General features: G+C 50.9%; 1 protein-coding gene across 3 annotated transcripts; it reads right to left on the bottom strand.

Moving 5' to 3' along the window:
* Positions 1 to 944: 944 nt before the first annotated feature.
* Positions 945 to 7,816, bottom strand: ARID3C (AT-rich interaction domain 3C; the record flags this gene model as incomplete). 3 transcript variants are annotated; one of them, XM_080708825.1, is made up of 7 exons in its annotated part: positions 945 to 1,045; positions 1,505 to 1,594; positions 1,826 to 2,008; positions 3,542 to 3,819; positions 3,919 to 4,102; positions 5,849 to 5,921; positions 7,439 to 7,816. In XM_080708825.1, 7 exons carry the CDS (start codon positions 7,751 to 7,753, stop codon positions 945 to 947), a joined length of 1,224 nt encoding a protein of 407 aa, XP_080564951.1. The 3 variants fall into 3 exon arrangements, with proteins under 3 accessions (XP_080564951.1, XP_080564949.1, XP_080564950.1); XM_080708823.1 differs by lacking the exon at positions 1,505 to 1,594 and having other exon boundaries at positions 7,439 to 7,753; XM_080708824.1 differs by lacking the exon at positions 1,826 to 2,008 and having other exon boundaries at positions 7,439 to 7,753.
* Between the last annotated feature and the right edge of the window lie 9,695 nt (positions 7,817 to 17,511).

Below are 17,511 nucleotides of genomic sequence, written 5' to 3'. Positions count from 1 at the left end.
CGCTCAACCCGCAGGGCTGGCCAATCCGAGTGCGCGGCTGGCCCTCCGAGCCGGAAGTGACGACACGCGGCCGCCGCTCTGTGCCAGAGGCGACCAGCCGGGCTGGCGAAGTTGTCAATAGCTGTCTGGTTACCTAGGCGACGCTACCCGTCCCGCGTCCTACCCTGGTTTCCAGGGCGTGGTTGTCAAGACTTTCCCTTTCGTCTTCTAAGAGTTTTCCCCACCCGATTCCCTGAGGTTGTACATCAATATACACTATTTCAGGATAGGTCCATTCCCACAGACTAATAGGAGGCTTCGTGGTGAAATACCATAAACTTTTAGAGTCTTTTAAGGTTCAAGAAACTAAGTGACTTTCCCGAAGCCACCAGCACTATGGACCAGAATCAAAACTTGAACTCAAGCAGCCTGATTCACGAGACCTTGTTTTTCTATCCTCACGAAGATTTGCTATTCTGCCTTCCCCCTCTGAGAGCCCCTAAGCTGGTGCCCAGGCACCACACTATTCTTCCCCACCTCCCAGACCCAAACAAGAAGAGGAGGCACTGGAGAGGGAGGAATGCAGCTTTATTTTCCAGATGTGATCAAAGGGGCGTTTTTATAACACCCCAACCCAACCCTTCACGGGGCTCCTGAAGGAAGCAGGGCTGACTCAAAGGTGGGGTGCCAAAGATAACACTGACACAGGCTGCACATGAGGAAATTATGGAGGGTTCTGTGGGAAGAATTTTTTGGTAGATGCTCCTGAAATCGACCAGGAAGGTGTTCTCCCTTTATAATGAGGTAGATAGATGAAACATCAAAAAACTCTTTGGCATGGAGGTAGGGTGTAGTCATCTCCCCAGGATGGGTCTTGGAGTGGGTATCTTGAAAGAATCTGTATGGAAAGGTGCCTCCTCACCCTCAGCAATGGAGCCGGGACTCTTAGTTCTGAGCAGGAGCTCTCAGGGCAAGGTGCTGGAAGGGGCCCCTGTGGAGGGCGGGGGTGCAGGGTTGGTTGGACCCTGTGAAGTTGGTACAGGCTGGCGGCGGGCAAACAGGACACCTGGCAAAGGGGTAAGAAGATAGTAAAAGGCAAACACAAGCAAGAAAGGGTGGGTACAGAAACAGAAGAAGGGAACGGATGCAAGAGTCCTGATTACTGATGCACCACATATATACCCTTGCCATAAACCAACGAGGACAAGCCCCTTGGGTCAGTGAGTGACTCTCAGGCCACTGTAGATACCCTCAAACAGGTAAACAAGAAATACTGACACATACATATATTCCCATGACAAGGCAGACATCCCATGGTCATGCCAGAGAGGCCATGCCTTGGATCCCATGCTATATAGATGCCCTCTTTTAGCCCATGCCAATGTAGCAATCCTCTGAACGCCATGTTACCCATGCAAGTTCAGATATCCTTGAACCTCATGCTAGCAGAGAAAGTCTAAAACCCCCATGCCAATCTAAATATCCCTGGCTCCATGCCAGTGTACACAACCTGCAGTACCCATACCAGTGTAGACCACCCCGTTGATCTCTAGTGCCATGTTGATACTGCTGATGCCACTGCCCGCCAGATTGAGGGGCCCATCCAGCCGCTCTTCTGTTCAGGAGGAGGCAGAGTAGTCACATTTTGAGGAATCAGACTTCAGACTTAGAGGAAGCTGCCTCCCTCCATTCCTATTAGACGGCCCCCACTCCAGCCCCACACCTGTAATCACACACTTGTTTATAGAGTGACCTGTCTTCTCACTTCCAACATCTATCAGCGGATGGGTCTATCTTCCCTCAGTGCACAGCCCGGAAGCCCCATCACCAAAAAGCCCCTCCTCACCCCTCAGAGGAACCTTGCCACGGGGCAGAAAACCAGGGGTTGCACCAGGTCGAGGTGGGTCCATAGGGCCCATCAGCACAGCCCTCTTCTCTGGAGGCTCCTCTGGTGCCAGCTTCTCCCGAGAAGGTCCCAAGGCCAGGCCCACAGGTAGTGCCAGACGAGGGGTTGAAATTCCACTTTCCTCTGGAAGGACAGGTCATTCAGCTCCTCTGGCCCCATCCATTTGTCTTTGCATTTGGTTTTTCCCCAGGCATGGGACCAAGAGAGGTCACCCAAGCACACGTACCAAGTTCAGTTTCTCTTCCTTTCCACGGCCTTAGCCTGTCTAGGTTGGTCTAAGATAATTTGAAGGATTTTTTTTTGTTCTAGGTTGTTAAATAATCCAAGTCACTGAATAACCAAACCACATGTAAATAGGAGCCTTAGGTGAAGAGGTGTGTAACAAAGCTACTGTGGACAAAGGACCTTTTTCTGAGCTTCAGCTCCGCATTGCAGTAACCTGTACTGATACCAAACCCCAAACATCTGTATTTTAAGGATATGTAAACCTCGGAGTCCTGTCAGATCTAGCTGTTCCCATATTGCAACGCCTCCCAGACCTCAGAATCCCTACTTCTTTGGGGGGTGGATTGAACCCAGGAGCATTCTATCTCTGAGCTACACTCCCAGCCCTTTTTTTGTTTTGAAACGGGTTTTACTAGGTTGCTGAGAGTCTCGCAAAGTAGCTGAGGCTGTTCTAGAACCTGCGATCCTCCTGTCTCAGCCTCCCAAGTACTGGGATTACAGGAGTGTGCCACCACGCCAGGCAGAATTCCCACATTTTAATGTTTCTGTATCTCAGTGCCTGCAGAGAGCTCAGAAATCCCCACACTTCTGCCCCTATTCCATTTGTCTTTTATTTTTTGGTGCTAGGGATTGAACTCAGGGGCAGTCTACTTCGGAGCCAGACCCTCAGCCTTTTTTTAAAAAAATATTTATTCAAAATTTATTTATTTTGTTGTACTGGGGATGGAACCCAGGGGCTCTCTACTTTTGAGCTATACCCCCCCAGTCCTATTTTATTTATATTCCTGCATTCATTTGCTCATTTATTTTGTACTGGAGATGAAACCCAGGGGTATTTTACCTCTGAGCTACACCCCTCTCCGCCCCAAGCCATATATATATATATATATATATATATATATATATATATATATATATATATATGTGTGTGTGTGTGTGTGTGTGTGTGTGTGTGTGTGTGTATGTATATGTATATGTATATATAATCTGTGTGTATATGTATATGTATATGTATATGTATATGTATATATAATCTGTGCTACTGGGGATGTAACCCAGGGACCTTCTACTTCCGGGCTACATCCCCAGACCTATTTTATATTTTATTTGGAAACAGGGTCTCACTAAGTTGCTGAGGGCCTCACTAAGAGCCTCACTAAGCCGCGGCTTAGTGAGGCTGGCTTTGTACTTGCAACCCTCCTGTCTCAGCGTCCATCACGCCCTGCTCCTTTTTATTTTTTATTTTAAAACAGGGTCTCGCTGAGACTGTCCTGAATAACAGGCAGGCGCAACCATGCCCGGCTTTATTTTTTGTTTTGAAACAGGGTCTCCCTAACTGCGGAGGCTGGCCTCGAACCTGCCGTCCTCCTGTTTCAGTCGGCCAGGTACTGGGATCACAGTGTGTGCAGCCGCTCCCCAGGTCGCTCTCACCTTTCTTTATTGGCCCGGGACTGAGCTGGGCGCAGGCGAGCGCCGGCAGGCCGGGGGCGGGGCCGGGGGCGGGGCCTGGCGCGGGCGGGGCGGGGCCAGGGCCGGAGGCGGCGCCCGCAGCGCCCCGGGGGTGCGGCCCCGCCAAGGTGAAGAGCGGGCCGGCGGGGTAAGCCTGGCGACGTCCCTCGCGTCGATTGCTGTCTATGGCTGCCTGGAGCTCCCCGGGCGAGCTGAGCGCACGCGTCTCGCACTCGTAGGGGTACAGATACTTCATGTATCTAAGGGCAGACGGGGGCAGTGGGTGGCTGGGCTCAGCGGGTCAAGTCCCACACCCCGACTCTGCCCCGCCCTCCACCCTGCGGCGCCCCTGGCCTCACTGGGTGCGTAGAGTGAAGGCGGCCGAGGTGATGGTGGTGGGCAAACTGAGGCCGCGCGTGACCTCCCGCCACACTTTCCGGTTGATGACTTCCACCAGGCCGCCCTTGGCCGTCACCAGGCGAAACAGTGCATACAGGTCCAGCACCTGTTTCGCCATGATGGGTACACGATTCACCGGTGTTCCTGGTGGGAAGTAGGCAGAGCGTGAGGACGCTAAGACAAGGCTCTGTTTGCAGACAGAGGAGGCTTGACCCCGAGGAGGGAGGGAAAGAGGGGGCATGGGGAAGTGGAATTACTTGCAGAGCCCCCACCTCCCACCAGGCCTCTCTCATAGCAGGAAGAACAGGAGGCTCGGGCAAACTTTTTCTGTAAAGGCTAAATAGTAAAATTACTCAACTCTGCCTGTAGCCTGAAAGCAGCCTTAGACCATACTTAGGAAACAGCTGTGGCTGTGTTCCAATAAAACTTTATTTATGGGGTCTGAAATTCGAACTTCACACGTCTGGAAATGTTAGTCCTCTTTTCATTCTATTTTCTAAGTATATAAAAATTATCTCCATAGGCAGCTGGCTTTGGCCTGAAAGCTTTAGTTTGCTAACCCCTGGGATAGACCTAGGAAGGACTTCCGGGTATTGTTGAAGAGCTAGACTCCTAAGTAGCAGCCCCCCCCCCAAGGGCTGCGGGGGTGTGGGGAGGATGGCGGAAAAGAATCAGTCCTGCCTGGGCCAGCCAACTCTGCAACCTGCACCACCCCCGCCAGCCAGTCCTGACAAAGGGGCCTGTCTCCGCTGAGCGATGGGCCCCAGTTAATTCCTTACCGATCCTGTCCCCTTCCACCGCTGCCTTTGGACCCGAACAATTAGCTGCGGCCTGATTAATGGGGGGAAATTATCGGCCCCGAGGGACCTCCCCCACCCTGCAGCCCAGCAAGGGAGCCAGTGACTGAGGGAGGCAGACTGAGGGAGGCAGAGCTGGGGGTGTGGGTAGTGCTGGGATCCACTCAGACCACCCCACCCCACCCCACTCCACCCCATTCTCAGTGGAGAGAAGACCTGGCAGAAGGGACAGAGAAGGCACACTGGGGCCAGGATGACCAGGCCACCCAAGAAAGCAAGAGGGCCTGGGACTCTACCTGGTGTCCTTGGGAAGGAAGGGACCAGAAAGGGATGCTGGGCTTGGGGTGCTGACCCTAAGAGATTTGGACCAGCAACTGGCACTAAAGGAGGGGGGGGGGCTGGCGGTGCAGTGCAGCCAGTTAATTAGCAGCTTATCAGGCTGCGCTCTGAGTGAGTTAATTAGCTTTGTAGAGAGAGATAATGAGTCAGTGTTCAGTCCCATGAATCTGGGGAGAAGGTGAAGTGATGGACTGCCGCCCACCCCGATCTGTTCCTGGGCCCTTCTTACATTTTCTTCCAGCTCTGGAATTCCTGGAAAGGAATTCCTTCTTCAACTGCCCTGACTCACATGGCCCCCACCCTACCTCTTGGGAAGTCCTTCCTTCAGTCTAACCCCAGTCCTTCCTGCTAGGGAACACATGGGTAGCTCCACCCCACCTGGCTGAAGTATGGGGAAGGTCAAGCTGGAGGAAAGCCCCATCATAGAGAACCAAGGCATCGTCAGCCCTCCACTCCTGGGCCCTCTCACCCCAAGCCAGTCCCCTGCCACTTCCCCCTCCCACCCTCCCAATTGATCCCACACTCATTAACCTGCCAGTGAGCTGGCTGCTAATTAATCCTAGGATGGAGAAGGGGGGGCGGGGTCAGAGGTTAAAGACGCTATTGAGGGCCCAAAGGACAGGTGCTGCCAACCCCAGGCCTCTGCAGGGAGGACCCCACTTGGGAATGACACCCTGGGCACCCTGGGGTCTCGCTTCCTCCAGCCTGGTAAGTGGGGGCAATTCCAGGTCCCTGCCCACATCATCTCACTCACCCCTCTTCTGCATGAAGCTAAACAGGTCATCCAGAAATTCCTTCCTCTTGGGGTCTGCATCCAGCTCATACAGCTAGGGAAGGACCAGGATCATTCTTTTAAGCTCCAATGACCCCCTTCCCCCTGACACCCAAATTCAGGCTCTACCCTGAACAAGAGTTCCTAGCTAAAGGGGTAAGTTGGGTCTGAATGTAGATTCCAGGCAATAGGCCCAACCCCAGGGGGGCAGGTGAAGTGTCTTTCTTTCTCTCTCTCTCTTTTTCTTTTACTGGAGATTGACCTCAGGGGCATTCTACCTCTGAGCTAGACCCCCTAGCCCTATTTTTATTTTTTCATTTTGAAGCAGGGTCTTGCTAAATTGCCGAGGGTCTCAATAACCCCCAGCGCAACACCCATAAGTAATACTCCATCCTCTTACAAGAAATCTCAGAGTAAAAACCGCCCATGCGTGACAAATCCCAGAGACACACCTTTAGAGTCACATGCCTACAGCACAGAGTCCTAAGTCTCAGGTGGATATCTGAGTAACACCCACACTCTCCTAGTAGTAAGCCCCCAGAATCATGCCCAGGAGAAAGCCACTAGAGAAAGCTGTTTCTCCAGAGTTACAGGCCCCGAGTAACACTCCTAGTCTTACACAAATGCCACAGAGTACTAGCCACAGACTGACACTTGTAGAAAACACCCAAGGCCAACACCTGCAAGTATCGTCACCAGAATAGCACATCTGGAGTCACAGCCCTGAGTAACATCTTCATAGTGATAGCCTGGGCTGGTCCTCAGACTAACACCCAGGATTCCAGTTAGGAAAAACCCTGACTTAAGGCCCTGTAAGAGTTCATCATTCCCAGGTGCACAAAGACCCTTTAGTCACCCTGCAGCTGTGGTGGCCAATGCAGTCTGAGGACTGTCACCCATGGTACTTAGGCGAGGCTAGGGAGAATACTTAGATGGGGGAGTGGTGTGATAGGAAAGAGGAGGAGGCAGGTGTGCTGTAGTACTGCAGTCCCAGTTCTTGGGAGACTGAGACAGGAGGACTGCAAGTTTAAGGACAGTCTCAGCAGCTTAGTGAGACCCTGTTTCAAAATGCAAAGGGCTGGGGATGTAGCTCAAAGGTAGAATGCCCGTGTTTAAGGCCTGGTTTAAAAAAAAAAAAAAAGGAAAAGGAAAGAGAGAGGAGGGTGTGCCAGCCTGCCAAAAGAGTGACAGTCTGTATTCTGCTTCCAAGGATAGAGGTAGATAGCCCAGGACACTCCCACTAACGATGTGCGAGAGGGTAGGTGGGCTGGTGCTGGACTCCCCAGAGCCTACATCCCCCTCCATCCTTCCCTCCAGGCTCACCACTGGCCTGCAGGGTGTTAGTCTCCTTGTTTCTGGGCATCTCCTGCACCTCTTGGTGGGCCCTCTGCCCTTTCCACACGTCTGGAGGTCTGCCTCTCCTGCCTTATCTCCACCCATCCCCCAGTTCTACTCTCTCTAGGTCTCCTGTCTGTCTTTCCATCCTGCAGAGGGTGGTGGGGATGGGTAGACTACTGATCGCCTGCCCAGAGGAGAGGAAGCGGGGAAGGGTTGGCGGTGAGAGGGTCCTACCTGCTTGAACTGTTCCTCGTAGGTCCACTCATGGGGATGGGGTCCAGGGGGCTGGCTGGAAGGTGAGCTGGGGCCCCGGGCTCCTAGATGGCTCTCCTCAGCTGCTTCCTCCTCTGCTCCAGCCTCCTCCCCCTCCTCATCCTCTTCAGCATCTTCTTCTTCATCAGCCCCAACCTCCCCCAGGGCTCCCTCAGGAGTCCGCAGGGTCCCGGGGCCAGGCAGGGGAGGCCGTGGTGGCAGCAGTGGGCGTGGAGGGACCAACGGCCCCACCCCTTGGGCCAGCCGAGCTGCCTGCTGCCTCTGCAGGACCTCCATGACAGCTTCCAGGCGCAGTCCCCCTGCTGTGGGGGGACCTGGCACCAGGCGGGGCCCAGAGGAAAGGGCCTCCTGTGGGGGAGGCAATTATGGATGCTGGGTGTTGCTGACCCACACCCGCTGATACAAAGGGCCGTGGTCACGGATTCAGGGACATGCAGGGTGCTTAAGGAAAGGGCAGAAAGATAGCTTTCCTAGAGTGACAGAGGGAGAAAGCGCAGGAGAGACTTAGTCAGAAACAGCTATGGACTGAGGCCGGAGAGGGTGACAGGGGCCAAGCAACAGAGGGGTATGGAGGAGGGCAGGGAAAGCGAGAAAAGGAGAGAGAGAGGGTGAATACGAATGCCAGGGAGGTGTGCAGATAGAGATGGAGGAGGGACCCCGAGACACGAGTGGTGAGGGACAGAGACTGAGGAACCGAGATGGGGAGAGACAGCTATCAGCAGATGCAAGGTTACAGAGACAGACGGGGAGAGATGAGATTGGTGGAAATGCTGGGGAGAGAGCCTGGGAGGGTAAGAGAGAGGAGAGGAGAAGAGAAAGGCCCGAGGGACGGGCAGTCCAGAGCGAGGACAGACAGAGAGCAGCGAGGAGAAACAGACGGCGGAGAGAGGCTGGGAGAGACCGACAGAGCCCAGCTTAGGAAGAGACGGGGAGACAGAAAATAGAGGGCGCCGGCAGAGGCCGGGACAGGGTGCATAGACGGCGAGACGAGACAGGCGGAGAGGAACCGCGGCCGGGCGCGGGAACCGCGGAGATGCGGGAGAGGAGGGCGGCGGGACGGGACGGGCCGGGCCCCGCACTCACCTGCCGGGCGCGGCCCGCGGGCCCCGGCGTCTCCACGGCGGCCGCTCTGCTCGCCCTCCTCGGCGGCCGCCTCGCTGCGCTGGGCGCGGGGTCCTCGCCGCCCCTCGCTCCCGGGCGCGCTCCCTGCCCGCCGCTCAGCTGGCCGCGGCCGCGGGGCGGGACCCAGGCGGGCACCGCGGGCGGGGCGGGAGGCTCCCCGCCGGCCGGCCCCGCCCTGGCCCCAACAGGTGTCTCCACCTTCCCTGCAGCCAGGCGCGGTGGGCGCCGGGGAGCTCCGGGGAGTCCTGCGTGGGAGACTGAGGGTCCCCGCCACGGACCCCCGGCCAGGGCCCCGCCCGGCCCACGTCCTGCCCGCTCCGCACCAGCACACCTGTCACAAGTTCAGGCACCAGGCTGCCCCGTCTCACACACTCGGTCACCAAGGACCAAGGACCTGTGCAGGCTGTGGTCACTAGGGGAATCCCTCTGCCGGACGCTGGGGTGAATGTGGAGCCTGGCCAGACAGAAGCTTCTCCTCCCGCCCTGCCCACAGCTCTCGTCAACTGCAAGCATGCTGCAGTTTGCACACCAGCTCACACCTGCGCACTCGCACACTCAGAGGCCTCTGAGCTTACTGCACGTCCGCAGAGGAGTATGAGTACCACATGCAGATGTATACATGCACACAGTTTAATCTATTTATTTATTTGCACTGGGGATTGAACCCAGGGGCATTTTACCTCTGAGCTACCGCCCCGTCCCTATTTTTATTCTTTATTTTGAAATAGGGTCTCACTAATTTGGAGAAGGCCTCACTAAGTAGCTGAGACTGGCCACGAACCTGCAATCCTCCTATCTCTGCCCCTCAGGTACTGGGGTGACAAGCGTGGGCCACCACGCCTAGCTCAGTTTAGTCTTTTTAAAAATCTCTTTTGCCGAGGCGTGGTGGCACACGCTTGTAATCCCCGCGCTTGGGAGGCGGAGACAGGAAGATAGCGCTGGTTCGGAGCCAGCCTCGCTGACTTAAGAGACCCTGTTTCCACATTAAAAAATATAAAATAGGTCTGGGAGTGTGGCCCAGAGATAGAAGGGCTTCCAGGAACCCCAGTACCACTAAAAAAAAAAAATTAAAAAATTTAAAAAAAATCTCTTTTGAGCCGGGTGTGGTGGCCCACACTTTTCATCCCAGTACTTGTGGGGCTGAAACAGGAGGATTGCAGGTTTGAGACCAGCCTCAGAAACTTAGTGAGGCCCTCAGCAACTTAGCAGGACCCTATTTAAAAGTAAAAAATAAAATTGGACTGGGGGTATAGCTCAGAGGCAGAATGCCCCTGGGCTCAATCCCCAGTACCCTCCCACACCCCTTGACAGTCTATTATGGATACTCCCAATCATTTAGGAGAAGAGTGGAGAGAACAATGACCCTCAGGTGCGCATCACCGGTTTGTTTGACAGTAATCAGCATTCTGCCCATTTCCACGCTTTCTCCACCCTTGTGTGCATGAATTCCACATCTGTATCTGCAGAATCCTCGGTTTGGGGCTTATCCTCCCCAGCTATCTCCACTGGAGTTTCAAGGGGTAGGTCATAATTTCTCTGCTGAGCTACTTAGACCTTACTCTTCTCTGGCACCCTTATACTTTCCCAGTTTCTTTCTGTGTTCAAGAGGACCTTCCTACAAAAGGCATGAGGACACCCTAAGGTGGGGGAATAGCAGGTGTCTATAGGGTGACACTTGGCATGGGAATAGAGCTATGCCAAACCTAGCAGCACCAAGCACCTTCTCTACCTTCAACTCAGTTAGACACACAGGCCCCGGGGCCATGCTTCCTCAGAGGGCAGGAATCCTGGAGTGGCCTCTGTCTCCTCTGAATCCCCATCCTCCCCCAATCAGTCCTCTCCTCTCAGCCTCAGGTTGCCCTGGTCCAGACCACCAGCTTGTCTCACCAGAATCTCATGTTGGGTGCCACTCTCTGCTCTCCCTGCCTCCAGCTTGCACCCTTCTGTGTATCCCAGCTCTAAGCCCTTGTTCTCTATGACTTGTCCCTGGCCTTTGGCTGATCCACCCTTCCCCTATTGTTTGCTGTGAATTCTCCTAGGCAAAGCCAAGCCTCCTCCTCTGCCTACTCCACCCTCATGCTGGGCCCGCGAGGCCGCAGACAGTCATGCTCTGGGGGTTGAGGGTAGAGCTCTGCAGAACTTCAGTGTTCCGCTGGCTCCCCTTCTCCCCAGCATCCTCCCGCTGTTCAGAGGAGGTACCTAGAGAGAGATTATTCCTCCTGGAAAAGTAAGAACTTTCTTGGGGGAAATTCCAGTTCTGAAGGTTTAGAGATTGCTTTTTGCAGGGTTTGGGTTGTGGGAGAAGAGGGGCTGGGCAGCTAACCCTCTCTCCCAAAATAAAGAGTCAAGCTAAGCAAACCCACCTTTGGGGTCTGCATCAGGAAGACTATAACTGGGAAGGGCTGAGGGGGAAGGAATAAGAAGGACCGGGACCTGGTTTGTTTCTCTCTTTATGAAAAAGAAAGGCTGCCTCCCACACCTACACATGAAGTCTGATCCTATACCTCATAGCGACAAAGACAGAAAAACCAACCTAGACATCCAGAAACTAGGAACTGTTGGACACAGGCATAAATAAACAAAGTCCCTGTTATAATGTATAATTCTAGTGGGGAAAATATATACCGTGTCAGATGGTGATATGTATAATGGAGAAAAATGTGGCTGGGATAGGGGCAACAGAAAGGGAAAAGTGTATTGGTTATTATATATCGCTGTGTAACAAATTACCCTGATTTAGAAACATAAAACAACAAACATTTATTTTCTCATAATCCTGTGGGTCAGAGATTCAAGAGAGGCTTAGCACAATGGTTCTGACTTATTGTGCCCCTCTCTCTCTCTCTCTCTCTCTCTCTCTCTCTCTCTCCCTCCTCTTCTCTTCTCTTCTCTTCCTCCCTCTCTCTCCCTCTCTCTCTCTCTCTCTCTCTCTCTCTCTCTCTCTCTCTCTTTGCAGCACTGGAAATAGAACCCAGGGGGATTCCTCCAAGCTACACCCCAGCCCTATTTTTTTTATTTATTTTTATTTTTTATTATTTTTATTTTATTTTATTTTATTAATTTATTTTTTAAATTGGTGCATTGTAGTCATATATCAATCACATTGGAGTACAAGACTTGAGAGGATATACAAGCACACATCATCCAATTAGCCCTCCTCCAGCCCCCATCCCATTCCCTCCCCCTCCCTCCATCCCACGCTTCTTTGGTGATTTACTTTGATACATTTGTTTATGTACCTCCTGAGTTTTAAAGAGGCTCCGTCCTCCAGTATTACATACCCTCTGATTGGTCACATTAGTTGCTTCACTATAGGGCCCTTTCTATAGCTCAACTTCTTCCTGTTGCCCTTTTCCTCCTAGTTATTGCTGATTAAGAGAAGCGTCTGATTTATATTTTCTGCGATATTTCTCTGTGCATGCTGCGTTGCAAGTACCCAGCCCTATTTTTTTATTCCTTACTTTGAAACTGAGTTGTGGAGGCTCTCACAAAGTAGCTGAGGCTGGCCATGAACCGTGATCCTCCTGTCCCAGCCTCCTGCATGGTGGAATTAAAAGCGTGTGCCACCACGCCTGGCTTGTCTCATTTTTATTGTAGTAAAAATGCTGCTTACAGCTGCAGTCATCTAAAAGCTTGACTGAGCCTAGAGGAGCCACTTCCAAGATGGCTCCCTAAGACAGCTATTGGCGGGAACCCTATTTCCCCCCACATGGGCTTCTACATGGGATTGCTTGTGTGTCTTCCCAAAAAAGGCTGGTGGTTTCCACCAGAGTTATCCAAGAAAGAGAGACTAAAGAGGTGCAAACCTTTAATTTTATTTACTTTTGTGGTACTAGGGATTGAACCCAGGGGTGTTTTTACAAACTCTGAGGTACATCCCCAGCCCTATTTTTTACTATGAAACAAGGTCTCATGAATTTACAGGGGCCTCACTAAGTTTCTGAGGCTTCTGGCCTCTGGTATTGAACCTGCAACCCTACTATCTCAGCCTCCCAAGTACTGGGATTACAAATGTGCACCACCAGACCCAGTTTTATTTTTTATTTTGAAACAGGATCTCACTTAGTTGCTGAGGACCTCACTAAGTTGCCAAGGTTGGTGGAGAACCTGTCATCCTCCTCCCAGCCTCCCAAGTACTAGGATTACAGGTATGTACTACCATGCTTGGCATGTAGCAATGCTTTTTTTTTTTTTGGTACTGGGGATTGAACCCAGAGGCATTCTACCTCTGAGATACACCCCCACTCCTATCTTATTTATTTAATTTTTTCGGGGTACTGGGAATGTAACTCAGGGGCATTCTACCTCCTCTGAGCCATACCTGCAGCCCTATTTTTTTATTTTTTATTTTGAAACAGGGTCTCATTGAGTTGCAAGGGCCTAAGTAGCTGAGGTTGGCCACAAACCTGGATCCTCCTGTCCCAGCCTCCCAAATGCTGAGATTACAAGTGTATGCCACCACACCTAGCTCCTTATTTTTTAATTTGAAACAGGGTCTTACTAGGTTGATGAGCATGTCACTACTTGCTGAGGCTGTCCTTGAACCTGTGATCCTCCTGTTTCAACCTTGCAAGTACTGGGATTACAGGTGTGCACCACAAAGTCTGGCTGCGGCAATGCTTTTTATGGCCTAATTCTAGAAGTCACACACTGTCATTTCTGCAATACATTAATTGTTAAAGTACTACTGTACTTTTACCTAGTCCACACTGAAGGGGAGGGAAAATAGGCTTAGCCTTTTGAACAGAGAAGTATCAAATTATTTTGAGCCAAGCATAGTGGCACACGCTTGTAATCCCTGTACCTGAGAGGCTGAGACAGGAGGATCACAAGTTCGAAGACAGCCTCAGCAACTTAGTGAAGTTGTTAGCAACTTAGAGACACTGTTTCTGAATAAAAAAATAAAATAGGGCTGGGTGTGTAGCTTGGAAATAGTATGCCTCTGGCTTCAATCCTCAGCACTACAACAAATAAAAATAAAACAAAACAGAGCTGGGGTGCAGTTCAGATATACTATGCCTCTGGGTTCAATATCCAGCACCACAAAAATAAATAAAAGGGGTGGTCATGTAGCTTGTTGGCAGAGTAGCCCTGGCTTCAATCCCTGGTATAGAAAAAACAAAAACAAAACAAAAAAAATAAACAGACTTGTTGGTGGATTGGATATAGGATGTAAAAGAACGAGAGGTGCCCACGAGAACACCAAGGTTTGGGGTAAAGGGCTAGGGGTGCAGCTCAGGCATAGAATGCCCCTGGATTCAATCCCCATTACCATATCCACACTAATTTTTTTTTAAATTGAAAAGGGGATGGGGGTGTAACTCAGAAGTAGAATGCCCCTGGGTTCCTCTGGGCATGGTCGTGCATACTTGTAATCCCAGTACTTAGGAAGCTGAGACAGGAGGATCACAGGTTCAAGGACAACCTCTTCAACTTCATGAAGCCCTCTTCAACTTAGGGAGACCCTGTTTCAAAATAAAACAAACAAGTCAGGCGAGGTGGCACATGCTTATAATTCCAGTACTTGGGAGGTTGAGACAGGAGGATCACAGGTTTGCAGCCAGCCTCAGCTACTTAGTGAGGCTTTCTACAATTTAGTGAGAAACTCTTTCAAAATAAAGAATAAAAAATAGGGCTGGGGGTGTAGCTCAGATCCTGGGTTCCATCCCCAGTACTGCAAACAAACAAACAAACAAACAAAAAAAGAAAAAAGAAAAATAGGTCATGAAGTGTGTAGCTTAGAGGTAGAATGCCCTTGGATTCAACTCCTAGTAATATATTTAAAAAAAAAAAAAACACCTTGGCAAAATTGGCAAAGAAGGCAATAAAGGGGGAAAAAAAAAAGGCCCTAGAATCTAGGTGTTTTAGGAGTGATTACCTGTGTCAAAAGTTGAGACCTATGAAATGACAACAGAGATGGGGTGAGGCTTGGGAACGTAGTTCTTTATGGAAGGGAGGCAGAAAGGGGCACAGGGCCATTCCTCACAGACTTATGCGCTCAGCCTAGAAGAGTTGGGTTACCAGGTGGAAGAAATCCAAGGAGATATGATTTTGCAAACCCAGGGCTTTTGTCAGCCAACAGAGTGGTGGGGTGGTTTGAGATGGCCAACTTGCCTGGGATCCATAGTTGTTCTAATTATTCAGAGCCATACTTTTAGAATTTTTTTTCATCTAGACATTTGATATTTCGTGTGTGTGTGTGTGTGTGTGTGTGTGTGTGTGTGTTAATGAGAATTGAACCCAGAGGCATTCTTACTCCAAGCTATACCCTCAGTCCCCTTTTTTAATTTGTTTTGAAACAGGGTCTCACAAAGTTGCTGAGAATCTCATTAAGTTGCTGAAGCTGGTCTCATACCTGCAATCTTCCTGTCTCAGCCTCTCAAGTACTGGAATTACAGGTATATGCCACCACACCCAGCTGATATTCATTCTTTCTTTCGTTCTTCCTTCCTTTCTTCTTTCTTTTTTTTGGTGGTACTAGGGTTCCTGGAAGCCCTTCTACTTCCAGGCTACACTCCCAGACCTATTTTATATTTTTTATTTGGAAACAGGGTCTGTTAAGCCAGCGAGGCTGGCTCCGGACCAGCGCGATTCTCCTGTCTCTGCCTCCCAAGCACGGGGATTACAAACGTAAGCCACCATGCCCGGCTTTTTTTCTCTTTCTTTCTTCCTTCCTTCTTTTTTTTTTTTTTTGGTACTGGTGATCAAACTCAAGGACATTCTACCTCTCATCTATACCCCCAGCCTTTTATTCTTATTTTTTTTCGGGTCTGGGGATGGAATGCAGGAGCATACAACTACGGAGCTACACTCCCTGCCCAATTTTTTATTCTTTATTTTGAAACAGTGTCTCGCTAAGTTGTGGAGGGCCTAAGTAGCTGAGGCTGTCCGTGAACTGCAATCCTCCAATCTTAGCCTCCCAAATGCTGGATTACAAGCGTGTGCCACCACGCCTGCCTTATTTATATTTTATTTTTGTGGTACTGGGGGTGGAACCCAGGGGCTTTTCTACCTCTGGGCTATACTCCCAGACATCATCATCATCATCATCATCATCATCATTATTTTTTTTTTGTGTGTGTGTGTGTGGTACTGGGGGTGGAACCCAGAGGCTTTCTACCTCCAGGCTATACTCCCAGACCTATTTTCTATTTTATTTGGAAACAGGGTCTCACTGAGTTGCTGAGAGCCTCACTAAGTAGCTGAGGCTGGCTTTGAACCTGTGCAATCCTCCTGTCTCACCCTCCCAAGTACTGGGATTACAGACACGCACTTGTTTCATTTTTTTTTTTAACACATCAGAAATTCTTAATGGAAGTGGTCTAGGCCTTACTCAGCCTCAGAAGAGGGCCAGGATGAGGGTGAGGAAAGCTTGGTGCCTAGGCTACAATGTTAAGCAGGCAGGAGCAGGATCCTTGGGTATGAGTCCACTATAGGCCCCTCTCTTACCTACCCTAATCCTAGCCCTAGCTAATTCCCATACCACCAAGTCTTGTACCTACTCCTACTCCAGAAGTGTTGGTTCTTGCAGAAGGTAGGCCAAATTGGAGGAACTCCTGCTGAATAGGATTGGGTGCCAGACCCCAGGAAAAAAATCAGACTGAGAATGAAGCCTTTTAGCTCAAAAGTGGATGTACACTGCCACCCTGTGGCTGTCCTGCTCTGGATTCTCAGGACTAGTCCCAGAACTGCACTGGCAGAGTAATACCCAAATATATACCTCCAGCCATGGCATGGTGGACACACGCTTGTAATCCCAGCATTTGGGAGGCTGAGACAGGAGGATGGTGGTTCACGGCCAGCCTCAGCTACTTAGGCTCTTTGCAACTCAGTGAGAACCTGTTTCAAATTAAAGAATAAAAAAATAGGGCTAGAGGTGTAGCTTGGAGGTAGAATGACCCTGGGTTCCATCCCCAGTACCCTCCCACATACACACACACAACCCTCCACATCCAAGTCTAAATTTCTTAAATTGTGACATTCACAACTGTGTCTGAGGAGCTTACTACACATACTCATTTCAAGGCCTCAACTCAGAAAAAACTGATCTCTGGGAATGGAGCCCAGTGATCTGTAGACCCAGTGAGCCTCCTAGGTCATTCTTATGCACACTCAAGTATATAGTCCCTACTATAGTTCAAAGTCACTATCTTATAAACTTATTTACAGCATGTGAGAACCCTTCTGAGGTCCCCTGAGAGTTTAGCGACCTTTTCTGCTTCTCAGAACACACCACACACACATAGCTGTTTGACAGGTTTTTATTAACAGACAGATGGACAGAGAATGCAGCAGGGGCTGTGTCTGAAACAGTAACTGGGGTGCATACACACATCCACAGAGAAAGCCTTCTCCGAGCCAGGGATGGCTCCTTCACCATCCTCTCCAGGTTAGCCTACCTCCAGGTCCTCTCCTCAGTGGTGGGCCCTGGGCTGAGGCCGGCTTTCCCATCATACCCCAAAGGAAGAATGAGGGCCTTTCAGGGATGGAAGCCCTTCACTTTAGCATTCTCTACATTCCTCTGGTTCCCCAGCGACTTGGTTGCTGAGGGGGTAGGGAACAAGCCACAGGGGTGCTTGCATAGCAGGGAAGTGGAGTGGGGATAAGGCATATGGTGCGGGCAGGGGGGATGAAGGGGAAGGGCACTGGAGCTTAAGGAAAAGGAGGCCTCCAAAGGGCAGTTCTTTTTCCCCCTTACCACCCCTCCCCAGATAACTGCTGGACCCCAGGGAAAAAAAAAACAAATGAAGAGTCAGACTGAGGCAGAGTGTAATACCCACCCCCATCCTTAACTCCAGAGCCCTGACTGCAGGCAGGAGTCTCTGGAAAGGCCTGAGTTAGTGAGTCAAACTTGTGATATGTGTGTTGAAACATGACTGGCCCCTTGGTATAAGTGGGACTCTCTCTGGATG

Source organism: Muscardinus avellanarius (genome assembly GCF_963383645.1).
Source record: "Muscardinus avellanarius genome assembly, chromosome: 13".
Classification (NCBI taxonomy): Eukaryota; Metazoa; Chordata; class Mammalia; order Rodentia; family Gliridae; genus Muscardinus; species Muscardinus avellanarius.
The sequence above is the reverse complement of the archived record's forward strand: the minus strand, read 5'-3'. Positions and strand labels throughout refer to the sequence as shown.